General features: G+C 37.9%; 1 protein-coding gene across 22 annotated transcripts in view; it reads right to left on the bottom strand.

Moving 5' to 3' along the window:
- DLGAP2 (DLG associated protein 2) overlaps window positions 1-27,296 on the bottom strand; it is a 464,923-nt gene that overhangs the window by 239,177 nt on the left and 198,450 nt on the right. For all 22 annotated transcript variants that reach the window (XM_057431701.1, XM_057431703.1, XM_057431706.1 and 19 more), the window contains one exon: window positions 64-96. In XM_057431701.1, coding sequence (XP_057287684.1) covers window positions 64-96 — 33 coding nt within the window. The remainder of the gene's footprint in view (window positions 1-63; window positions 97-27,296) is intronic.

The following is a 27,296-nucleotide window of genomic DNA, read 5'->3' as shown; positions in this document are numbered from 1 at the left end:
TCATTTGAGTCAAGTGTTCACCTCTAGCTGCTCTGAAAAATATTATTAGAAAAACATGCTCACCTTCAGGCTCCCCACAGAGTGTACACTGTGACTCTGCAAAGAAAAAAGAGAGAAATTATAATTTCTTGATTTTAAGATCTGTCATAATTGCATACAAATATAACAAAACTTATAGAACTCAAAGCATGAAAAGTGTAATTGTATTTTCAATACCCATTTTTAAACAGCTGCAAAACAACTTTCAAAAAAGAATTTTTGTAGGAAGAATTTTAAAACAGAACTATATAAATGTTTAGCTACATTTATGTAACTGTCACCTTCACAGACTCCAGTTGAATGTATTCACGTAGCAGGACTTTTTTCTTCTACATGACTTTTTTGTATTTATAGATGTACAATACTGCAATGACAACAGCCACTCAAATAAAAAATCTAAGTCTTCTAATATTCTATTATTAGAGGTAGCAAACCATAAGAGACAGAGTTGCTGTATTTCTTTCTCATAAAAGACTTCCAAGCCCTCCCAGGCAAAAGAAGACAAACAGTCAATGTAAATGTGCAGTTACGCTCTGCAAAATATTCAAGTATAGAAGTGAAGGAAATAAAACTCCATCATAACAAACAACAGTCTCTAAATATACAATTACTGTTCTATTCACACACCACCACTGGGAAGTTGGCTGTCATGAAATTTATTTTGCATAACGTACACATTTATACACACATGGAGGAGAAGCTTTAAAGTATCCCTCGAGATTGAGCTACTTTCAGGTGTTAGCATCAATCTGTAATACAAAGTTTCTGTTTAGAATCTAAATACCAGAATCAATTGAAATCACAGGGAACGTAATCAAGTTGGCAGATAATTCTGATGTACTGGGAAAAGTCCTACTACAGCAAGACAGCACAGTATATTTTAAATCACAACTCTCAAATCTCCATTTTAACACACAACTGAAAAAGATTACATCTCTAACAGCAACGGGTATGCTGAAGCAAATATATATCTGCATGTGAAAGCACGCACACAAACATACACGTGTGCATGGATACACTGTTACACAAATTCAGTATAAAAAGCAATTTAACATGCCTGATATTTATTCAAAAGCTTTCTGAAATTATTTTTCCCCTTGAATGACAAATAGGAGATTCAACTTTGGCTGTGATCTGGAGTCAAAGGCAAAAAAAAAAAAATAATGGCAGAAACCTAGAATGTGAAACACATACCCCTAATAAGTAGATTGACCTTTATAGCGTCATGGTGACATGCCAGTTATTTAGAAGTACTTTCCCCACAGAGACAGGAGACTGTCTCACAGGAGCCTTGTAGGGTACCTGACCCTACGTCTTTCATATATTTTAAAAATGTTAATCATTGGGTTTTTACTACGGCCAGGGGTTGTAGTGTGCATGAAGGAAAGGAACTGGAAAAAATATATGCTTATCCAGGAAACTCTGCTGCTGATAGGTGGATCACAACTTTTAAAACAGCATAAAGTTCCATGATAGAGGAATTGATTTTAAGGCAGTTCAGCACTATGAAACATTTAGTTGAATGATCTTTTGATAGACTAGCCAACGTCCTCAGCAGATCTGACAAACTCAAACCACCCTAACGGCAAGCTTGAGAACCCCCACCCAGTGAAAAGCATGGAAAGTCTCAGGTAGCACAGGCCTGTTTCTTTCACTGCTGGATGAAAAATTCTCTTGCCACAATCTGAAGTGATGCAGAGGAAGCAGCTCAGAAGATTTTTTTTTTCCCTTTTAATTCAAAGACTTTGTGAGGTTCTACTGAGAGGGGCTGCCTGTCTCTGTGCAGTTTATTATCCTGATTAATTAGGAAGAACAAGCTGAGACTTGGTTTCTGAACTTCTTTTTCCTAATCCTCTATGTCTTGCTAACAACTGCTTCACTGGTTTGTTACAATTCAAAGAATCTGCCTGACTTTTTTCAGCTCTGAACACCATCTTCCAAAGGTCCTTACTCCACACTATGAATTGTTAGCTTCCCTCTTTTCCTCACTACCTAACTTAGTGCCAATATTGCACATCTGCAGCAGGGTAGGCAACCTAACTGCAAAATAAGGCTTGCAGCTATGACGGGTATCAGAAAATTGGCCAAAAGCTGGTTAGGCATAAGCACTATCCCTACCATTTTTTGGACTTTTCAGGTGTTTGTTTAAGGTCCATGTTCCTGGGCAAGCTAGGTCTTTGTTCCCCTACCTCAGCATACCTGGGGAGAGTTTAAGGGGGGTATGTCTGTATCTTTTAGTACATTAGTGTATGCCTTCCAGAGGCTGGGAATCAGTTTGAACTGACAGCAATGCCTGTCTCTCTACAGTGGTAAGAAGCCTTCTGCAGATGTGGATGATTCACCAGTAACCCCCTGTTTATGAACTTCCCTATTTGTAGTTTGTAGTTTGGGAGAAGGCTAGATACCCTTTTTGTTGTGCTTGACACATACAGATTGAGTGACAAATAAAAATACAACCACTTCAGCTGGACACATGAACATGACATGGAAGTTGCACTGAGCACTGGTTTCCACAGACCCACTCTGTGTGTGTGTGAGAGAGAGAAAAATAATTAAGTCTATTTAGACCTGTACATTCTATGGTTGTTGTTAAAACATTGTATGTTCTAAGTTTCCAAGACTAAAATTATACAAAACATCACATTCAAGTACTCTTAGGTTTACACTATACAGAAATCTTAGGATCCTGTAAAGAAACTATGTTTTGAAACTTACTACAATGTCTTTTCTCTGTAAGGATATTGCTGTATCATGGTAAGAAAGACTTTTCAGGAATATAGCTCAATACTAAACGTTTACTAATCTGAACACTTTCTAATTTCAGTTCTGGAGGCAGATAATAGCAATGAAGGACATGACAACAGTGCAAAAATTTACCACTCCACCAGGTGAAATGACATTGCTTAGGCTGAGATGCAGCTCAACTAAGTTTGGGTGTCTCAGCATTAATGTTCAAAAGCTAAACTAGTCTTAAATGGTTAAGGTGGCTTTCCAGTTCATGACAAGAAACAGCACCTAACCTGCCTTAGAAACCTATTTCAGCATGAGATACATCAGTAAATCTTTTTTATGTAAGTACACATTCCTTTTTTATGTTGTAAGAGGTCTTAGGCTATGTCTTCACACTAGCATTCACAGAAAGGGAGAAATGTCAATTGTAACAGACCTCTGAAGGTCATTTCATCCAGCCTCCCACTGAGAGCAGGACTGTCACCAACACAGGCTCAGCTCAGCTGGGGCATTGATAATCAAGTCTGAAAGCCACCAAGGATGGAGATTCCCACAGCCTTAGCAGGCAGCCTACTCCAGTGGTGCATCAGCCTTGTGGGGTCCTACTTGAATCACTCAGTCTGCAGTTTGTGGCCATTCTTCCTTGTTACGTCACTCTGCACCACCAAAAAGACTTCGGTTCCATCCTGTCTGTAACTCTTCAAATTGCTGTTGTCTGCTGTGGATCTTCACCTCAACAGACTACATATTCCCAGCTCCTTCAACTATTCTGACCAGAGGGCCCTTTGCTAGAATCCCTCCAATTTCTTCCAGTTTCTGGAGGCAGAGAGCCCCAACCACTGAGCACAGTATTCCAGGTGTAGACTCACCAGCACCAGAGGTAAATAATAACCTCCTCAGTTTGCTGATGATACTCATCTTGACAGCCCAGAATGCAGTTTGCCTGTCTGCAATGAGAACACTGTCTGTTGACCCATATGCAAGTTGGTATTCGCAGTCCTTCAGAAAAAAAAACGGAATAAAATCAAGTCTTAGTGAGACCAGTTCCCTGATCCAAGTCTCCCACCAACTGTAACAGTGATAATGAGTGGCCCATGCTGAATGAAGTGACATCTGAATGAAAGTGCTTAAGGTACTGCATGTTTGGATGGAACAGGAACAGGGACATTAAAATATTTCAAAGACATTTCTAAACTTCTTCTCATAATTCCTAGTAATGGATTATGACTCTACATACGTGATTCATCTAAAGGATACTTTGATACTTTCGCAGGACTTATTTCTTTTTATGTTGTTAACAATGAGTATGTTGTTAATCAGCTGCACTTAACAAAGATGCTCGTTCTTGCAAACACTCATACATTTGAGTAACTTCTTTGTCATTGCTCTCAAAAGTAAAATGACAAAGATGGGTGAGTGTTCAGAGATTTGGGACCCAGTAAATCAATAGAACAAGGAAAACCTGTATTTATATTATTAATCTCACTCTATCATTTTGAAATGGTCTAGCCAACATAAATAATCTTCCCAGATACAAGAACTTGCTGACAAAATAGGTCATGAGAAAGATCTTCTGAAGAAATTAATTTATCATGAAAACACAAGCTCTTTTTCCCCCTAGCTACAATAAAATTTATTTTATTTTGAGAGTTTTTTCTTGTCTAACCTAAATGACAAGTAAAACTAAAAGTAATAAACCAGATATGTAAATGCCAACATACTTTCTCCAAACAGCTGAGTTCAACATTCAATTTTAAATTGAGTAAAGGTAAATTATTCTGCTAAACATGTTCACCGTTCCTTGCTTTATGTGCACTTTTCTTGTATGGCTTGAACAAGTACAATAAAATCTACTAGAAAGAACTACAATAAAGAAAACAACATATGGGCCAGATGAAAGATAAAAAATTGTCATTATGAAGAAATTACAATTCAAAGTAGCCATGCAAGCTTTATAATGCAATAAAACTAAGACAACACAGTATTACTACTATTTCGGATCAGTTTAAAGAGAATACTGGCTGATATTTAATATTTAACCACACTTTAAAGTACACTGGCTTCTCAACAGGGATAACTGTATCCTGGGCTGCATCAAAAGGAGCGTGAACAGCAGGTCAAAGGAGGTGATCCTGCCCCTCTGCTCTCGGGAGACCTCACCTGCAGTATTGTGTGCAGTTCTGGTGTCCTCAACATAAAAAGGACATGGAACTGTTGGAACAAGTCCAGAGAAGGGCCATGAGGATGATCAGGGGACTGGAGCACCTCCCAGATGAAGGCAGGCTGAGAAATTTGGGGCTGTTCAGCCTGGAGAAGAGAAGGCTGCGTGGAGACCTCAGAGCAGCCTTCCAAGTATCTGAAGGGTGCCTATAGGGATGCTGAGGAGGGACTCTTCATCAGAGACTGTAGTGATAGGACAAAGGGTAACAGGTTCAAACTTAAACAAGGGAAGTTTAAATTGGATATAAGGAAGAAGTTCTTTACTGTGAGGGTGGTGAGGCACTGGAATGGGTTGCACGGGGAAGTTGTGAATGCTCCACCCTGACGGTGTTCAAGGCCAGGTTGGACAGAGCCTTGGGTGAGATGGCTTAGTGTGAGGTGTCCTTGCTCATGGCAGGGGTTTGGAACTTGATGATCTTAAGGTCCCTTCCAACCCTAACTAGACTATGATTCTATGATTTATCCAGGTCATGGAGTCCAACTTGGATGGGTTTTGACCAAGATACATGGAAGTGACAGTATGACAAGAAATAATATGGAAACGGGAGATGCAGTGCTGGAGATGACTTGTCACCTTAGCACTGCATTCAGAAAAGGGGTGCAGTCAGCCCTTCTGACTATCCCTTGAATAATACCACATCAGGTTTTGTGCATTGAATAATGGCACATCATTTTGTAAATCAAAACATCAGGTTTCGTATTCCCACTTCATTTGTGTAAAAGATCATGTCTCTTTTCATGGGACAGTACCGGAAATCCTTGGCAGCAACTTTCTGCTGCCACCCTTCTCTGTAGTATTCTAAATCTTAATTACAAACATGTATGCTCTCTATTGCTTATATTTATCTTTTTTCCATCCATCATTGTCTAAATCTATTTACTGAATGCCCAGAAAAAAAGATACCCCTGTTATTTAATTACTTATTATTACTGCCTGTTTGAATTCAGAATTCAGTGCGTGAGGGGAAAGCTAGAAGTGTTTTTTGTCTAACAGAGAATTATGGTTGGCCTCACAGAAAACAATTCTTGATTTGCTTTTTCTTTTCCACTTTCATTTATGCATAATAGTAATAATTTAAAGATCCATGAAAAAAGAGATCAAGGTCCAGAAAGGATATATAGCATATAGTGCTTTAGATTTTGTTTCTAATGGCAAGAAATGCAGCTGTGGCTGACACTATTTCATCAATGTCTCTTTATATCATTTTACTGATGTCGGTGAAACAGAACTCTGTGACGCTTAGAGACATAGGGTAGGCATAAATTATATTGAGATTCACTGCAGCTGAAAAACAAGGTATAATTTAAGGCTAAACTGTGAGGCTTCTTATCATTTTCAGGATTTTAATCCAATATTGGCAACTAAACATGGCTATACATGGCTATAACTGTGCCAATAAAAGCTGTATTATGAACTATGTTTTCCATTATCTCTTTTCATTTTTTCTCCTACATCTTTTTATTTATCTGTAGCTTTTTCCACCTGTTGATATCTTAAAGGTCTTTTCCAACCTAACCAATCCTATGATTCTCTGACTCTATGATATCTCATCATTGCACAATACCATCACCTGAAATGGCAGCGTGACAGACCTGTAGCATAAACAGCAAGATTTTATCATGTCTGTTAGGGTTTTCTCATTCACATTCATCTCCTCTGTTCCACCCTGATGCTATAGCAAATCCCATGGAGGGTCTCCCACTCCATGTTCAGTCATCCATGTAGGTAAGACACTGAGAGACACCTACAAAAAACAACTATCCTTTTCTCCCCTGGAATCTTTCCAACTTAGCTGTATCTTAAAGCTGTAAGTGCCTCATACAGTGCATGACCTGAGCCCTTCAACTGCCAGGAAGAGCAGTATATTTACACTTTTGCAACGTTCATATATTTCTAAGAATGCCACTGGCTTGATTTTGGGCAGCACTATTTTCTGGATTTAAATGAGATCTCATCTCATCCTTATATACAGGAATTTCACTAAAGGTACTTTAAGCAGTTGCTAACGTAAGAATGAAGTCAAGGATACTTTGTTGGTCTGCCTTTGCAGTAAGAGTCCTATTCACATGATCCATGTAAAGCAAGTGAAATCCAGGTGCTCCTTACAACTGTTTGAAACTATGAAGTGGTAAAAATAAGCAAAATGACACTACACAAAACCACTATTTCCTACAGTATTTTGACTGCTGACAAGTCGTATAATAGGAAGAGAAAGCAACTATATTTGGACTCAGATATTGTTTGGGCCTATTTCCATAAACTGTCATAAAAGAAATAAAGAAAAAATATCTCAAGTTATGCAGTCTGAAGAAAAGCATGCAGTTATACCTATAAATGTATACACACATTTACGAGTGTGTGCATATATACACAGATCTGTCTATCCTGAAACCTTTTTTTATTCTTTTTTATTATTTTTAATCCTTCTGAACAATAGGGCTTACACATGAAAATACCAGCCGTCTGTACATCATGCAGAACATACTAAAAATGCAATAACAACAATTGTTTGGAACTGTTGTGGATATAGCTAATAAATGTATTTCATCCCTCTGAAACTACTTCTACAAGCGTTTCCTGCTGAACATAAGAGCCTACTTTCCTGCCTGCCTCTCACTGTTAGTCACTTATTGTATGACCACTCTCAGGATGAGATTCCTTGTGTTTGCAATTTCAGCTTTCTTTAATCTTTCAACTGCACTGTTCATAACAAAGGGCCTTTTACTGCCCAGCATCAGGCCTTGGGTTTAGCAAAACCAAGTATCTACTAGAGTTTGGGTGAATACGAAAAATACAATAGGAAAAGACACTGCCTGCAAGAGATCAGCAGCTGGGCTATATTGGGAAAGTGAGAGCATGCGGAATGAGTAGCTCTGAGAAGGGCAGATACTGAAAGAACGTACTTTAAACAAAAATAGAATACAGAATAGCCATTATTAAAATAGAGTGAGCATAAAGCTTAAGAAAATCAACCAGCCTGGCAGCAAACTTTGTTTCCTTTTGAGCAAATGAACTGACATCCAATGAAATGCATAAAGCAACTACTAAAAGCCCATTCTTTTCCACAGATAAAAATATAAGGCTCATGCTCAAAGCATTGCCAGAACCTATTCACAATACTTGCACATCCGATCCTTCTCCATATGGATTTTACACATTGCCCATGCATTAACCATGCCAAAAGAGATTTGAGAAAAGAATTATGAGATCAGACAATCAAATATTTTCATAGGAAAACAAAAATAATTGAAGCAATAAAAAGCAAACTATAAACCACTCAAAGAAAAGGCAAAAAAAGAAACCAACTAATGTTTCTCTTGGTGATCTGAACACAAATACTTTCTTTTCAGAGGAGCAGTCATAAACACAGCAACACAATTTATGTGCTTTAGCACATTTCTGATACCCATTTCAAATGCACAGTATCAAAGTGGAGAGTCCAAATAACCTGAATGAGTCTAAAAAAGACCAGAAGATGTGTTTATACAGAGCAAACCTACATGTTTATCTGCTCATTTTTACACTCTTTTTGCTAGCTTTGACATTCAAAGGTTAAAGTGAGTCATATTCCCCATAGCTGAGGGGAAGAAACTTACCACCCCTTAATCGCATCGTGGCATCTTCATGAAAAACACCATTGTGAGTAAGGTTGGGGATAAAAAAATGGTGAGAGTGGGGACCCATGAGAGTTCTGTGAAATACAAAACTGAAGACAATCTGCACCAGAGGCTCACTCCAAAATGCCCCTGGAGCTGATGCAATTGCCACTGGGAGTTCTGTAGGTTCATGGTCAAATCTCAACAGTATACTAATGCAAAAGTAGCCTATCTACTAGTAGATAGTAGGCTATCTATCGTTATTCCTTTACTTTCTGCCTTTCTCCCTCTTCTCTCACTTTGCTCATTTAAAGAGATTTCACCAATAATCTCAGAGCATCATAAAAACAAATAAAAACAAATCGAAGTTGAGCATGATATAACAAAGAGCCAAAGATACATGGCAAAAAATGCAGAAAAGGACAGCACAGTCATAGAGTAGATCACACAGTCTGATACTCTGGTACTTTGAAGGTTAAATTGATTTTTTTCACTCTTTTCTTCTTTTCTCTCAGATTTTAAAAGCATTTGAGTGGGGAGTTGACTTGACAGATTTAAGGAGGTAGTTTTAAATACAAAGGGTGTACAAAAAAATATGATGTATCCACTGGAAGGGGGAAGAGATCAAGTCCAGGATGTATCCACACCTGGGCAAGACTGTTGAATGACATCCTTCATGTAAAGCCAGTAATGTATATAAACCTAGAATAGTACAGGTTGGAAGAGGCCTCCTGAGATCATTAGGAGTTTATCCCTCAATTCAGAGCACTGTGAACTTCAAAGTAACATTAGATTTCTCAGGGTCTTGCCCACTCAAGTTTTGAAAATCCACCAGGAAGGAGAATCAAGTCACTCTGGGCAACTGTTCCAGTGTTTAACCACCTTCACCATGAAGAGTTTTTTCCTTGTGTCTAATTGAAATTTCCCTTCTGCATCACCTGTTCCCTCTTGTCCTTTCACTGTGCATGTCCATTAAGAGTCTGACTCCATATGGCTGTAATGACCCATTAAGCAGCTGCAGACAGCAATTAGCACTGTTTTCCTCTTAGCTTCCTCTCTGAACAAATCCAGGCCTCTTCAGTGTCTCCATGTGCATCATATGCTCCAGCTACACATCTTGGTGGCCATCCTCTGGACACTTTTCAAATTGTGTGTCTTATAATGGTGTAGGGGTGGGCAGGGGCCAGAACTGGGCACTACTCCGATTGCAGCATCTGAAGCGCCAATCTCTTTAACCTACCAGCTGTACCGACTCAGGCCAGGGTGTAGCCAGACTTCACTACCGCAGATACACTTCTGAGCTCCTAATGAAAGAGCGCTCAAACACAAAAAGACTGTGACACATGACTAAAGCTTTGAACTCGTTCAGTCCCAAATATGCAGTGGACTCACATCCTAAGTGACTACTTGAGGAGGTTACAGCAGCATATTCTGACATGCCAGGCAATGTCTCCCAACAGCTGGAGACTATAGCTCAAGGAGCGATCTGTTGTATAAGCCTTTCCTACTGTCCTGAGGGGGAATCCACTGCAGACTCCTTCTTAAATACAGGCCCAAATACAGTCTGGGGGAAACAAAGCTTGTTTGCTAGAGCACTGAGCCATCCTCTGTAAGTCTTTCTGTTTTGACTAGTCTATTAACAACTTCTGAGAACTAGTGGTATTTCTAAATGCATCTGCATACCTCAGGAGAAGAGCTTCCATATAATCTCTGCTCTCCATCTGAAACGCTGTCTTCAGGTGGGAATGGGCAAATATAAAAGAAACACAAATTCAGTGTGAAACATTAAACTTGATTTAACAAAAAAAAAAAAAAAGAAACAAAAATCCGTTTCTCCTATATGGCATCTGCTGCCAAATAAGTGTTAATAAACTGAATATGAAAAATATAAAAGTGAACTGACAAAAAATATGCTTCCCTTTCCATCTTGAACATTCTCTGAAAAAAAAACAGTCTGCACTGTTGGTGATTTCAAATGCTTTCATCTCACTGGATATACACACATGTGACCTCTATCATAACCATGACAAAGGGACAAAGACCTCATTGCAGGACTCAGACCTAAGCTCAAAATAACAAGAGTGCTTAAATTTATCTTTTGCATTATTTTCTATAATGATTGATTTGGGGTAACAGAAACTTTCTAGTGAGTCAAGCAAAACAGAAAAAAGTTTCAATTTCTGTAAAACAACTACGAACTTCAGCTCCAAGCTCCTAACTTGTTCTGGTGGGCTGAGCATTCATACCTGGCTAAGCCCTGTTGCTGGAACAAGGTACAAAATTAAGCATATCTGGAAATATGTATACTGTAGTGACAGGACAAGGGGTAACAGGTTCAAACTTAAATGGGGAAGTTTAGATTGGATATAAGGAGGAAGCTCTTTACTGTGAGGGTGGTGAGGCACTGGAATGGGTTGCCCAGGGAAGTTGTGAATGCTCCATCCCTGATGGTGTTCAAGGCCAAGTTGGACAGAGCCTTGGGTGGCATGGTTTAGTGTGAGGTGTCCCTGCCCATGGCAGGGGGTTTGGAAGTAGATGATCTTAAGGTCCTTTTCAACCCTAACTATTCTATGATTCTATGATTGTATAAATGTTTTATACATCAAGTTTTCCATAATGAACATTCATTATCAACATTCATAAACAAAACCAATCCAAAATTCCAACTGAAATTAAATAAACATTAATCAGAACTGTGGACACATCCTTTGACAAAAAGAATTGCAATAAAAAAAATAGAAGTTGAGAGTCTAATGATATTTCATGAAGCTAAAATTGAGATATGGAAATCAGTGACTGAAGAATATTCTAATAGTTTTGCAAAAACACTCATAAATTCAACACTAAACAGCCCAAAGCAAAGCTGAAACAGCAGATTTAAATTTATTATTTCTTTTCAACTGTAGAAGTCCCTTTTCTTTCTTCAGTGCATCATATACACAGCAATGTGTACCTCTTTCAGGCAACCTCACCTTTTAGATTACTGCAGCAAGCTAGCATCCTCTACCACTGATTTGACCTTCACTTCCTTTATCCTTTCGCAATGGTCTGGTGATTTCTTTAATAGTTAGCTACAAGGAAAGCCAGATCTGCAGTGTTAAGAGTCTATGTACAGAGCACAATCATTGAAAAGACCCCTAAGGTTGAAATAAAAATCATTGATATGCACTGTGCCAGAAGTGTAACTGCTAACTAGCACAGATCTCTATGTGTGGCTTAGAAACTTCAAGGAACCTCAAGTGCAAACACCCAAACTCATATGGGATGATTCTGTCCAATTCTTAAACATCACTGAAATTAGAATGTCAGCACAAGCCTTGCAAGTATTTTAGACATTGTTATTAATATATTAAAACCTTCATAAAAGTCTCCAGATTAAATTAATGTATAAAATACTCAGCTAATTAAGTACAAATCACTGGCATTATCATCAGTGCCGCAAATTTCATTGATCAGTCTAGCCTAAGGGCAAGATACTGTTAATAGCCCCATCTGCACATTATTGCCTTTTGGAAATGAAACACTTTGTTGTGTCAAAAGTAAGATGAAATTGTATAATGCACATCACTTTCGAGACAGTAAAAAAGCAGAAGCCCAGAAAAGACACTAGTCCATATTAAGTGTCTGTAATTTCTTACATTAGTCAACTGAGTTTAAAGCAAAATCAATTTCTCCCTGTTCTTCAGAGCTACCTTTTTTTTCTGTTCCAAATTCATTAAATGACATTTTTACTGTGTCTCTTTCAGACTTAGAATAAGAACTTTTCTCTATGCCCTAAGAAGAAACTGGAAGCAAGTTTACATAAAAAAAAAAAAGAAAAGAAAGAAAAAAAAAGAAAATAAGAAAAGAAAAGAAAAGAGAAAAAGAAAAATCACAGATCAGTTGAGCAGTTTCTCTTTACGATCCAGTGTTCAAAGTCTATGCCAAGAAACTGCCATCCTCATTTTGGTTTTCTGCCTGAACATTTAAAAGAGAGAAAATTTGCTTCACTCACAAGAAGTTTGTTGCTAATGCAGCCTTTTCTCTTAGATAACCATAGCAAATGCTGCTGATTGATCCCTAAACAGTCACCTGAGTGACGTTATCTGCAGGGCTGGGCATGAATTTAGAGACTATGAACATGCATGCATATGATTTCTACAGTTTTACTGGCCTCCATCAAATTTACAAGATGTAACTAAGGGGTAAATTCCTGAAAATTTGAGACTAAGGAGATTATTATTAACAAGGAAAGAATATTGAATTACTTGCAAGAGACAAGTAATGAAAAAATATGATCCAACTTTCAACAGTAAAATGAGAAATAATTATACAGAAGGTGCTCACAAATTAATGTCATAAATGAGTAGTTTTTAATGCTAAATTGTCTTAATCACAGAAACACCACGGAATTACTAATCAACAGAAAACAGACATACACAGGTATGAAATGTTTTTTAGATTTAGTACTTCATCCCTAAAAAAAAAAGGAACATGATTTACCATAGCTATAGTGCAGCACTATATACCTAAGTTATTTTCTTATTTAAACTACTTCAGTTATTGGATGATGCAATTGGACAAGCACTGCTTGACTTGAGTACCTCAGGCTGAGGTAGACTATAAGCAGAAACACTTTTCACAATATATATAATTCTTCATTAATGTTTCATGCCTTTTTAATAACTGTACAGTCTTCAGGAACTAATTATGAGCCACTAGTAATAACATAAATTTATCTGTTAGATCTGTAAATTCTTCAGCTTACATGAAATTTTATGGTGTGAGTGGTCCATCCTAGTATTATGCTGCTAATAACAATAAAAAAAAAAATAAAATCATTTAACATCTAAACTACCTGGAAGAATCTGAATACTTTAAGAATATTCATAAAATACTTCTGCACATATTTTTTTTATCATTTCATGTTCTGAAGGCACACAAGATTTTCTCTAGGGTCATAATTTTAGTTCCATTTGGTCCCATAGCATTTAAATAAAGAAATAATTAGATGATTTTTCAGTACAGTAAAATACAATTCTGGATATGAGATTACATCCTTTCACATAATTACACAGGATACAAAACCTACAAAAGCAAACAGGTAAATATTAACACTGATTTCAGCAGAATGAAGTGCTCTTTTATTTCTGAAATGTATCTGCTATGAAATTGGCCCAGATTAAGGAGAGCCTTAAATACTTCTATATCAAAAATAAAGGAAACTTATATTATCTATTCCTTCCTCTTTACCCTATTTTCTGTCCATTAAGAGAGATCACAATGTACATATTCTGATTATGCCAATGTAATAAGTTTCAGCATAATTAAATTAAAAAAAATGGAAAAGACAAGTATTCATGTGAAAAAGTTAAATTATATTTGAGAGGAGAGAAGAAATTATTTCTCAAACAAAGCTTTAGGTAAAACCTCAAATTGGCATTACCTGCAGTTGCAGGCATTGAATGTGATGCTTACAATTACCATTCAACTGATACTTCTTTTTGTGAAGCAGAAAAATGAAGATCAATGGCATCAATTGTACAAACAACAATTAGGAATACAAAAGATCTGGTAGACCTGAGGAAATCCAGGTGGGTTTATAAACAGTTCTTCAGCTTGCTTGGGCAGGTAACTAGAAGCCCCAACTTTGTTTTTAAAAAGGCCTTTGATAAGAGCATTATTCTTGCCGATGCGCAAGATCAAATGTTGCATTAAACCTGTGTTCCCTATGACTTTGTGTCCTTCCCATGAAATTTTAGTCACACTGCTAGAACTAACAATTTACAAGGGTTATGCTTATACAAAACACTTTTCCACAGTGAAAAGATCAGTACTCCATAGTTTGCATGGTAGGTGTCTTTATGCAATAGCTCCAAAATACAATTCAGCTGATTTAAAAATAAAACAGTCTATCATGAAAGAGATTTTCCTTCATAGAATCTAGCAAAAGATGCAGAAATGTACAAAGCTTAAGAATGGACTTTGTGAGAAGGAGCTTGGTAACAAGAATCTATGACTGAAGAGACCAACTCATAAAAAGAACATATTTTTTCATCAAATAAGGTACTTTTCAACCAGGAGGTAACAAACACCACAGAATCCAAGTAAGTGTAAGGCTTAAAATAATTGCAGCAAAATTGTATTCATAAACACTGAGAAGCTGAAAAGAGTAGAGCTAGAAAAAGAAGAAAAGATACATACGAGAATGTAAAGGTGGTTTGTTGTTTGGTTTGGGGGGTTGTTTTTTTAATGTTGTAAGCACTTGGCATTGCAAAACATGTGCAGAAGTTCACATATGCATAGCCACAAATGAATGCTCAGTTCACATTGACTGTCTGGAAGTGCTGCTAACTTCTTATGAATTCCCTGGAGAGAGTACACTCAGGGTATGGCTAAAGGAAATACTCATTCACAGTAGGAGCTGAGTCTAAGTGTGGGAAACACAGCAGCAATAGTGTGTTTGAAGATGGAGAGAAGCATGACTCAGACATTTATTTTTTTGAAAGATGGAGAACTTAAAATATACAACATTAGGAAGTGAAAGATCAGGATCTCAGTATGTGTCACCATGGTTCAGCCAAAATCAAAGGAATCTCACTGGTTTTTATCAATTATTTGGCCCAAGATCTTCCAATATGTGGGTAATAACACAACTGGAGACAGAGACAGTAATTAAAGAGAATGCAATCGGATTCAAAAGGTTTTCCATTATTTTTTGTGACTGGATGAGCAGATGGCAAATGCAGCTTAACACAGAAAAAATGTGAGATAATTAGCAAGGAAACCAAACACCAAGTTAGAGAATATGTACTAAATGGAAATCTCATCTAGGAAGCTAATCAAGAGAGGAATTTGGGGGTTATTATGAAAAATAATTAAAACCATCAAATCATTTCACAGCTGCTGGAGAAAAGAAGGCAAAGATGATAACAGGTTACATTAATAGATAGATACACCACCAAGTAAAGCAATATTATTAGTGTTCAAGGCATTTATTAAGAACCCTCTAGAATTCTCCACCTGGCTCTGGCCTGTGTGGGAGTATGCAGTGAGGCAGGGCACTACAGATGAAAATGTGATGTGCCAGTGCTAGTGCTTTTGAGACTGAGCTTCTCCTAGCCTCATTGATGATGTGACAAATTCCACCCAAGCCTAGGTAGGCTCTTTTTGTTTCTCCTGCTCTTACGATGCTGTTTCAGAGCCTCAGTCTTCGATGGTTATAACCATCCTACTAAATTGCAAACTGCAATTTATTCATGGCCAGTTTATTCTTATGCCAGCAATATCATTTAGACCATATCACCCTACTTTCTTCCTGCTGTTTACCTCCCTGATATATTTATGGAGAGCAATCATATCCCTTCTTGGCCTTCTCCTTGCTGTGTATTACTTGTCAAACCCATTATGTTTTCTCCTGTAAAGTAAGCACTCCTCTTTCTTGATCACTACAGTGCTCACACATAAGTGCTCACTGCCATTTCTGTGCAGATTTCTCCTCTGTGAACAGGTCTCTATCCTTGCAAGAATCACGACATCGATATCCGCAAAGCAAGCAAGAAGCCCTAGGAAAGGTACATGTTGCAGCAGACAACAGGTCTGTCCAAGTGACTTCAGAATAAATCCAGAACATAAGGGCAATGCCTCATCTCAGACATACTGGTGTAAATAGCAGTACCTGGACCTGGCTGGGGAAATAGGTAGGTGGAATGCTGAGCTCAGCAGCATCCCATAGGAGAAGTGGAGGTGGAAAGGTTTGGTACCACAGAACTGGGAGTTTGGGGTAGGAAATAGGACCAAGGCCGGCAACACAGTTTTGCAGGAGCAGGCACACTGTGGAAGAAGAGATATGTGACTGTGGGGCATGGGTAGGGGAAGTAATTGTGGGATCAGAGAGGGGTGAATTGTAGGTAGATCTGGATAGGATGGAAGGAATGGGGTTGCTTCAGAGTAAATCCAGAAATACTGGGGAGTCTCCAGAGCAGTGTTGATGTACCATTAACCTGAAGTCCATCTGTGGACCAGGACACACATACAAGCTGCTCCCTTGCTCCCACTTCGTTCTCCTTTTAAATTTTGCTTTGATAAGGAGATTAAATATATGTGACTAAACTATCTGACCATTTGGCAATTCTCTGCCTCTCCTACACATTATTCCCATCACCTTCATCCACTGGGAAGCTTGACACTTAGAAGAAATTGCTAAAAGATGCGAGGATACTGGCATCTGGGCAGAGGAAACAGAAACCCAAATTAAGACCCCTATTGGAAAGGCAGCCATGCAAGCTCAGCAACTATTAGATTTGTTCGGTCTCCCAATCAGCATAAGTATTATGTTGAAATCAGCTGTTATACAGGCTGCTCCTTCCCCAGCAGCTGGGATTTAGGGCACGTGGGAGAGAGCCAAGCATACTGTGAATAGGGAGGCTTAGCAGATGCTACAGAGGAAGTGAAGACTTCCTTATTCCTTTTTCTTGGGTGGGAGGAAGGTTATTTATAAAGAACAGGAGGAGGGAGGACCAGGCTAGTGTACCATAGGAACGTAGGTCACAAACGTATAACATACTTTCATTAGTTCCAGCATTAATGGAAAAAGTGGTTGCTTTCCAAATATAATGTGGCATTGGAGTGTTCAGCATAAACATAATTTTGAACTAGCAAATCTTGTAGTAACAAGTCATCAGAGTCAATATATTCAGCAGAATTTTAGTATAATGGATGATATGTACCAGGTGTTAATTACAGTTTGATTAAAGAACAGAACACATTTATAAATGTTTTCTTTTATTGCATCCCTTAAATTTGCAGAGAATTAGTGATCTCAAAGTACTTTTTAACCAATATTGAAAAAACAAAGTAATTTCTTTTTTTTTAACAGAACAGAAATCACTGTTCTTCAGAACATTTCTCTAGACCTTGACTGTCCTTTGGAGAACTTTCAACCCACATCCACAAGAAAATATAAGACCTTTACTGTACATTTCTATATGACAACTATTTCTTCCTTGTTCCTTTAAGTGCTTCCTCTTTTCTATCTGGTAGGCAGGAAACATGCAGTCTTATCTTCATATAACCACACAACCATATATTTACCTGTACTAAGCAAAGTAATAGTTTGCTTCTGTTATTACCAGTCATTTGATTAGTACTTCAGTAGGACAATGGGAATGAAGCTGCCTCTGACACAGATTTCATCCCCAGGATGCCTCTAGATTCACATCTTTGAACAGAATTATATTGCCATATTTCCTTCTGAATAATATATTTATTGTACATATTAAGACTAGTTTTAAATTAACATTTTAATTCATTGATGTACTAGGTACTTAGCATCACTTACAAGGTAAGTTAATTAACATATATCAGAATTTCTATCCAATGGAAATCCATGTTCAGCATTTCAGCAATTGCTTGTATATACAACTGGAGCAAAACTAAACCACAACACATTTTGTAGCTTAAATTACACCAAGCTTGGATGAAGCTGAAATGTTTAACTTCAGTTTATCGGAGAAAAAGGAAACATTATTTTCACAGTTTGATTAGTTTGATCATGAGCAACCAATGGGCTGCTCCCATTTCTCAGGCATCCTCTCTCCCCAGCAAATAAGCTTCCTAGCCACTTCTGTGATGCCATATAGTTCCTATGAAAACATAAGACCATGTATACCATGGAAAAAGCCCAGTTCCAGAAAGCTGTTCCATAAAAAGAGCATGGATACAAGGGAGGACTCCATAAAAGTTATTCGCCAGTTCATACAGTTCAGTATCTGTAACAAAAAAAAAAATTTCTGACACAGCAAAATCCTGAAACATGGCTGATCCAGCTTTATACAGAATTTGTTCCTTTTCCTTATGTAAAGTTCAACGAGTTCAAAATCTGGTATGTTTTGATTTTGTGGGGGATTTTTTCCCTAGTCATGAAATACGTAACAAACATCACTGCCCTTCTTCACAGAAATCAACTTTTAGTAATGTTGTCTGTCACAAGCATGATGAAACCTGCAATATGTTAAATACTATGAAAGCAAATTCATGCTTTTACCATCCAACAAGAAGGTTCCTAAATATTATTGATACGTTTATTGCTGTGTCTGATGCAAACTTGTTCTGTTATTTTTGTAAAGAATTTTCTCAGGTAGAAAATGAGAAGCAGGAGGAATCAGATCATGCTGCTTTAATGGAAGCAAAAGGCTGCTGCAATCTGTTATGTCCCTGCCTTTGGCCCTTAGTGAAATAATCAGTGCTGTCTAATCATTCGAAGCTGTCACTCTTTCCCTATCATCAACCTAGCAGCCAGGCAGACTGGCTTAACATAATGGTTCCCCCCATAAAGCAGCTGCATTTTTCTTTCTCTCTGAAGTTGAAGAAAAGAGCGCTGTGCTTGAGTGAGTTAGGTATGTTTGACAAAACTCTGGTGCATTTAAAATCTAATCATAAAATAATGCCTTGCACTCAAAACTTCTTGTAAGTGCTTCCACTGTTTGTCTCCAGTGGGTAACATCAAGTGATTTTATTTTTTTATGTTGACAGTTTACTGTTCAATAAGTAGTTAGAGAGAGGACTGTGATTTTTCTGAATGTGAACAAGTGGTCACTGGAGGATAAAGGCATTATAGTCATGTGGGTATGGGTCAGAATGTCCTAACATACATTTTCACAGAGAACTAAAAGAAATAATAATCTTTCAGTAAACTATATTTCTCTGAAAACCTGTACATGAGCCAGGGCATAATAGCATCTTAAGCAGAATACTGGAAAGAAAAATTCCTCCCTTAGCTTCCTGGTATCAGAGGTGGTCATTTGTTTCTAATTTCATGGACAAAATAAGGTCAAAACCACAGCCAAAGGTGTAAGAAATAAATACTCCTGCATAATAAATACTTAATTTCCTTAAGGAAGGAAAAGAATAATAGAATCATAGAATAGTAAGGGTTGGAAAGGACCTTAAGATCATCTAGTTCCAACCCCACTGCCATGGGCAGGGACACCTCACACTAAACCATCTCACCCAAGGCTTCGTCCAGCCTGGACTTGAACACCGCCAGGGATGGAGCATTCACAGCCTCCCTGGGAAACCCATTCTAGTGCCTCACCACCCTTTTGGTAAAGAACTTCTTCCTTGTATCCAATCTAAACTTCCCCTGTTTTTTAACCCATTACTCATTGTCCTATCACTACAGTCTCTAATGAAGAGTCCCTCTCCAGCATCCTTAGAAGCCCTCTTCAGATAGTGGAAGGCTGCTATGAGGTCTCCACTCAGCCTTCTCTTCTGCAGGCTGAACAGTGCCAACTTCCTCAGCCTATCTTCATACGGGAGGTGCTCCAGTCCCCTGATCATCCTCGTGGCCCTCCTCTGGACTTGTTCCAACAGTTCCATGTCCTTTTTATGTTGAGTACACCAGAACTGCACACAATACTCCAGGTGAGGTCTCACAAGAGCAGAGTAGAGGGGCAGGATCACCTCCTTCGACCTGCTGGTCACGCTCCTTTTGCTGCAGCCCAGGATACGGTTGGCTTTCTGGGCTGCGAGCGCACACTGTAGCCAGCTCATGTTCATTTTCTCATCAACCAACACCCCTAAGTCCTCCTCCACAGGGCTGCTCTGAATCTCTTCTTTGCCCAACCTGTAGCTGTGCCTGGGATTGCTCTGACTATATAATTATGTTAATGGTCATTATTAAAGCTACAAAAGGGCTTCTTGTTCCTTGAGTACAGACTAGGTCTCTATCTGCTTGTCTCTGTCTTTACTGTCATTTTTTGTTTTCCTGAAGGGGCATGAAGAAAGCTGATATGCTGACCAGCAGTGTTTTCTTTAGGTAAGGTGGTTGACGGGCTGGTTGCAGAAAATTAGCTCCACAATCCTATTTGCTGGAAATTCATACCCTTCTATGAGAGTAATCTTATTAAATTTATTTGCTTAATCTCTCATTATAAAGCCAAAACAACACTGTTACAAATCAGCTGAGACCATACTAATATATTAGATTGCATTGGCTGAGAAATAAAGTAGGTGTTCATGTAACAAGAATCATGACATTCAAGTGTTGTCAAAATGGCATAAAGAGCGGTCATTACATTAGAAAACCCGATAGGCACTAATGCCTAAATTTGATAACACCTACCTCAGATTCCTGCCAGCTACCGGAAGAATACTGGACAGAAAAAGAGATCTATCTATTTAAAATATTCCATCTCTAATATAACCTACTGTCTTCCCTGTCATCTGAAGGAAAGCGTACATGTAATGATCTTCCTTTCAGTGCTCATGCTACCTAGAGTAAGAATGTAGTTGTGGATATGCCTGTAGGCAATGGTGAATGCAAGGCAAAGTTATGCTGTCCACTGCGTGCAGTGCACGCACACAAACTGATAGAGGTATGTGAAGCAACTGAGTCACCCAGGCACAAAGGGCACAGAGATTGCAAAGGCTACAAAAGCACCTACCACTGCTTCTCTCGGGTTGCAGAGGCTGCTGTAGAACCAGCGCTCTTTGATGCAAGGCATCATGACAAAGCCATTATGCCAGACAAGTGCTTTTTTTACAGCTGCAATTAAAAAAATATCAGTCTCTCTAGAGAGATATTTTCTTTCCTGCAAATGCATTTTTCTTCCATTCTCTCAGTTTCATTCCTCCCCCATATGACACAATCCTAAAGTAAAAATGTACAAATGGACAAGTGACAGGCTTGACATTCAATATCTGTCAATTCCCACAGGGATAGCAAATGGTACTTCACGTTACTGGGAAGTGAACATACCTCAGAGGATCCCAGCATATGTCTTACAAACCACACTTGAAAGTGAGATTTTTGTTGTTGCTGCATGCAAAACTAGCTTAAATCATTTTAGGAAAGATCTTAGTACTTTCAATTATAAAGACAAAAGCATATTAAATAAAAAAAATTAAAAAACTACCTAATAAGTTTAATCAATATATGATAGAGAATTTCAAAGCTGGGTGGTTTTCTTTTTTTTTCATATATAGTCTACAAAATAATGTAGCATGAAGTTTATGGTACAAGTGTTCCATGCAAATATGTACTAAACTTTCCACATAAAGGCTGACATGAATAGCTATTTTATTCACAATATAACACCTGATTTTTCTCATGGATTTTACCATATATCATAGGAAGTTGCCAGGCAAAAAGAAGATGATAATATAGATGGAAGGAGCAGCATCTGTAAAGTTATCAAAACCATTTTTGTACCCTGAAAAAGCAACAGTATATGGAGCTACTGTGCTCAACTGTAGTGCACTCTGAGATAGCCAAGAAAAAAGACACAAAATGGCTACTGTGTAAACTTAGTGATTAAAAAGCAACTTTGTTTAAGATACATTATGCCTTATCTTTTAGTTTTCCACTTCAGTAATAAATTTCAGCAATTCTTATCCATAACAGTAGAATTTGCTTTACAAAATTGCAAAGAAAACAAGGAGACTTACTTATTAACTGCAGCTTCTCAGAACATTAACAGTGATCTAACCATGCTGACCCTTTTTTACAGAGAAACAGATAAAGCGGTCTTTCTGGGTTAAGGGAAGAGCAACTTCAGTGATGTATGAGTAGGGATGCTGATTGTGGTTTTGTTTGAGCTAAAAGAGAATGACTTGAAGTCAGATTGATGCCCTCTAGTGTGTCAAGTTGCATGGATGGCTTTGGTCTTTTTCATTCAGGCTTTGGTCTTTTTTAGTTTTCTAATTCTAGTTTTTCTGAACTGAATGACATACAGACAACAGATAGGCTTTTGAAGTACCTGAGGTCACAAGAGAGAAGAGATGCAGATGACAAGGCTACCAAGGCCAGCAGGTAAGACAGCAGGGCCAAAGGTACCATTTACAACCACAGCAGTGTCAAAACCTTGTGAATCAAAGCCACTGGCTCCTACCTCCTTATTTGTCTGGTTCAGATGGGGTCACTACTACTTTATCTTATGGCAGCAAGTAAGCATGAAGGCTAAAACTGAGTTTTCCATGACTAGAAACTGCTGAATGTTTCCCAAACATTTACAAGATGGTTTAAATTTTAAGTGAAATACATTTGGTTAGACAATAAAATTTTATTTTCCTAATTGTTTTTATTTTTGTGAACACAGCACACTAGAGTACAGTAGAAAATTTCATCTGGGATCAGCACAATAACAGCTCTAGAGCTGTGATGCACACATACTACATTCTTTACCCAAATGAATGACACAAAGATTGCTTGTCATAGGTGAAGCCAATGAACATTTTATGGAAAAGACATCAGAACAAAGGAGATAATTTGCAGATGATGTTAGTTCTGTGAGAATAAGAGTGATATTTTATCAGTGCCAAGTCAGAACAATAGAAATAATTTGCAGATAAAGTTTGAAAGAAAAGCAATGGGAAAAAAATTATATTTTTATCACAGTTCAAGTCTAAAGTTTGTGATGATTATTTTCCTGAAAGATTAGGATGATTCACTGCGGAAAGAGGAAGCTAAATAAATAATTTCTCTTCACCAAAAAATGTGTCAGAGGAAATCCACAGGGATTTGAAGTACATTGTTCCAAAAGTGGGGGCTATAAAAGCATTTTTCTTTTGTTTTTGTGTTTCCAGTTATGTCCTGACTCCTTACATATTTACTAGTGTATTCTAGGTCCATCCTGTACAACAGTCCCTCATGTAGTAATTCAGTTTCCTTTCATTCTTCTTTAACCTATATTTTCCTAAACTCACCCAGTCTTTCTCCCAGGCTTCTTAATAGCTGCTGCCTGGCTATGTGCCAGTACTGTGTGCTGGCTGCCCAAAAGCACATACCCATTGCTTACACAGCTGACTTTGAAGCTGAGACTGAAGTCTTTCTGTCAATCTGATCAAATTTGTGTCTCTCTCCCTTCCCTAGCTGCTGAGCTGAAGTTGCAAAGTCTACAGACTTTCACAACCTTGAGATCAGTGCATTTACAAGAGTTCTGTTAGGATGTCCATTCCATTCTTCTAGGAGGTCCCTCACTGGCCTTAGGGCAAGCATCTTGGCTGCCAAAGGCAGTCAGACACCAGCATGGCCACAGCAGCAACAGATACAGTGTCCTGTCACAGACTGTACTCATCATGAGAAAGATGCTCAACTGGTACTCCCAAAACAGCTCTAAGTAGATGACTTGCTTCATCTTATACTCCCTTCCCCAACTCTCTTCTCAAACTCATCCCTTGTACCACCCAAATAAAGAGCCCACTCCATTTTCCATTTCTTCACTGGCTCTGGTTTTGCTAACTTTCTACCCTTACTGGTGATTCTGTTACAGTTGCCCTGCTACATCCTGCTTTGGTCCTCAGTTCTGATCACCTAGTAGTTCCCCTTTGTTCATTACTCATACTGTCCCGCTGTCTGTCATGTAGCCATCTTCTGAATGTCACCAAAGGACAGGATGGATCATCTACATGTAAATTACTCCCATTTGGCTACCTCTAACATCCTGCTGTTTCTTGTATCATTATGTCAGATGTTCAGCTCAGTATTAGCCATCTACACATATACCTTACCATTTTAAGGAGAAGATTTAAAGACAGACAATATGATTGTTCATGCTTATTAAGCTTAAAACCTAGAAAAAATGGAACATTGTGCCGGTAAAATCCAACAACCAAGCAATCCCCATGTTAACCCCAAGGGAAACTAAATCTCAAGAATCTCCCTAAAGACCACAAGATAACTGAAAGTACCTAACAGGAAGCAGAAAGTTTTTAGCTGGGGTATGAGGCAGATGAATGATGTCTTGCTATTAGAGTAATAAGTGGTTGCAAGAAGAGCATAGGTAATTACAGAAAACAGAAATTAGACATAGTAGGTAAGGCTATAAGAGAAATAAGAAAAAGTATGAATAATGGAATTTTATCTGAATGTTATGGCAAATGCCAGATATTAAGGCACTAGTAAGGAAAACATAAAAGCATCTATGCATATCATAAATATAACAGAGACACAGTGAAAGAAATTGCTTTTTAATAAGACTGGGCAAGGAGGTATTGAATTGCAAACCTAGAACACTTATTCTGAAATTCAGGAAGAAATAATGACCTATTCAATGTCTCTGGGTTGACCTTGCAAGAGAAAACATAGTCAATGCCAAGGAATACATAGGGGTTTGGGGGACTGTCTGTTGGTTTGTTGTTTTTTTTTCTTCTTTTAGGACACATAATTCATCAAATCTTTAGTGCAAAAGTCCAGTAAGTTTAAAGAGATGGAAAAAGCTACTGGGGAGGACCCATTGTAGGTTCAGTTTTAACTAACAGGGGAATCAGCTGGAAGTGCAGAGCTAATACAGGGTCACCATGAAGTAATGAAGTTTACTGTATGAAAGAAATATTTGAAATCATTGTTCTGAGTGAAAAAAAAAAACAACCAAAACAGATTAAAAGAGGAAAAAAAGCCACATAAAATCTTTCAAGAAGATAACCTAAAGGATAAATGAGCATGCGAGAGCCACTACCTAATGAAAGAAACTACACTGAATACACAAAAGCAGCTGCCTTTTGAAGTGTGTGTAGAAAAAATATGAAGAGACCATTCTAAGTGCATCAGTAGTTTCTTAATAACCTGAAAACAGAAAAAGAGCACATGATTAATGTGATAAGCATAATGGATAGCTTACATGCCCTGTATGTATAAAAATCAAAAGACTGGGGTGCAAAATGTGTTTCAATCACCTACAGACATAAAAGACAATGAGGAAAAAGTCTTAAACACATTAAGCAGTCATGGGAAGACAAAAGAAAGGAAGAGGCTATTATTTAATTGGACATAAGACAAAAATATGGATAATACACAGAGATGTCTGAAGTGCTTAACACTTTCCATCAGTTTTCATACGCAGAAAAAATAATTATAACTAGCTACCAAATTAAATGCATTTTAAACAGGAGGCCAGAAAAGGAAAAGAATTCGAAAAAATATCTTGAAATGTCAGACATACCAGGCTTCAAAGAATGAATAACTGTAAAGAACTTTTCTAAGTAGCCAAAAGCAGTTTCAAACCAGAGAGATCCCTTTCAAAAACAGAAAGCAGCAGCAAATACATCTCTATCTACTGGGAAAAAGAAAGGCTGAGGAAATTAGAAACATATTAATCTAGCTTCGAGAGTCAAAATACTGCAAAATAAGCTATCAAAACATAAGACATAAAAGAAAATAAGACAATCTATAAACAGCTAGTAAGAATTTGCCAAGTGTAATAAAGCCAATCAATTGCCTGCTGATCAGGAAATGTAAGAATGACTTTACTGTTGGTGATAGTGCTGCAAATTCTGATAAACACTGTTGTTAATTATAACCTGAATATAACCACTACTACAGAGAAACACAACAGTGGAAAAAAAAACCCTAAACATTCCTGCCATTATCAAACTTGGAGTCACCAAACTTGTAGGATGTCTTTACTGCAGGCCCAAATCTGGGACTACAATACATTTTCCACAACGATTTACAGAATTGCAGATGATCTGCATTCATATCACTGCAGAGACAAAAAGCATTTTTTCAGATAGCATCAGAATTTAAAATAATCTTGACAAAGTTCAGTGCGTTCAAATTTCAGAAGATAAAATTCAGCAAAGAGTAGGCAAAGTATTGATACTAACATCTGCACTAATATAAATAGGGGAACACACTGATAGGCAAGAACTGGCTGATAGAAATCTGGGCTTTAATAGTAACCACAAAGTAAATGGGAATGCCAACAGCATGTCACGAAAAGGATGTACCTCTTTCTGGGTTGTGTTAGTAGGCAATGCCTTAAGACAGGGTGTCAATCATCTAGTTTCCTGAGTTGGTAAAACCCTCCAGAGATTATTACACCTAAAAAGCCGTTCCTTTTAAGAAAGCTATAAACTAGATCAAGTCGAAATAAAAATCCAACCAACCAACCAAACCCCCCAAAATTCCAGCAACTGAAACCAGCACATTTGAAGGTGCTGTTTTGCCACCAGCACAGTTGTATTATATGGCATGGTGTTTCATGCAGACCTCTTGTAACTGCACCATCGCGTATTCTATTAAAAAAAAAACAAACCTGTAATCAGCACACAGATTTTCATGACAACTTTTAATACAATAAAGAGCATTCTCTGTTCTTTCTGATTCCCCATCAGGGTAATGATCTCAAACTGAAAAAGATGCAGAACACAGTTAAGTAGAAAAAATGTTGCACTGTTGAAACAATGTTTGAATCAGGCCTATTTGGCAAACAAGCTAGAAAGTACGTTACAATTTATAGTAGCATTCTGTTTAACCTTCGAATAGTTATCAACATTTATATACACTGAAGATACCAAGCAGGGCATTTGTGTCATAGAGGGTTGCTATCCCCCCAGGGCTCCACTAACTCTTAAAAAAAAAAAAAAAAAAAAGCCTTATCCTAAATATTTCTATGTTTCCTCCTCTTTCTGTAGTAAAATAAATATTATGCTTCCTTATCAGTACAAAATGTAAAAACATTAATGATCACTATCCACCAAAAGATGAAACACTGAGGTCTAGACTGTTGTATGTGTGAATGTAGTGACTCTTCTGTTACAACAGGAGTACAAGTTGGATCTTGGCAATGATGCATGGTCAACAGCAGCCTTGCAGAGTTTTGTTCGAGTAACTGCTCAGTATGGTTATAATAAAGTCTGTATTCTAGAAGGGGTCCTTGAGAGTAAAACCACAGTGCGATAACAGGTGTCTTGAGAGAACAGATTCAGTATAACACTGAGGCCCAGGGGAG

This window comes from Pezoporus wallicus, unplaced genomic scaffold, assembly GCF_028554395.1.
Source record: "Pezoporus wallicus isolate ANWC-B61680 ecotype Strahan unplaced genomic scaffold, APGP_CSIRO_Pwel_v1 contig_161, whole genome shotgun sequence".
In the NCBI taxonomy this organism is placed as follows: domain Eukaryota; kingdom Metazoa; phylum Chordata; class Aves; order Psittaciformes; family Psittacidae; genus Pezoporus; species Pezoporus wallicus.
Note: the sequence above shows the minus strand (reverse complement) of the source record. Positions and strands in the feature narration are given on the sequence as shown.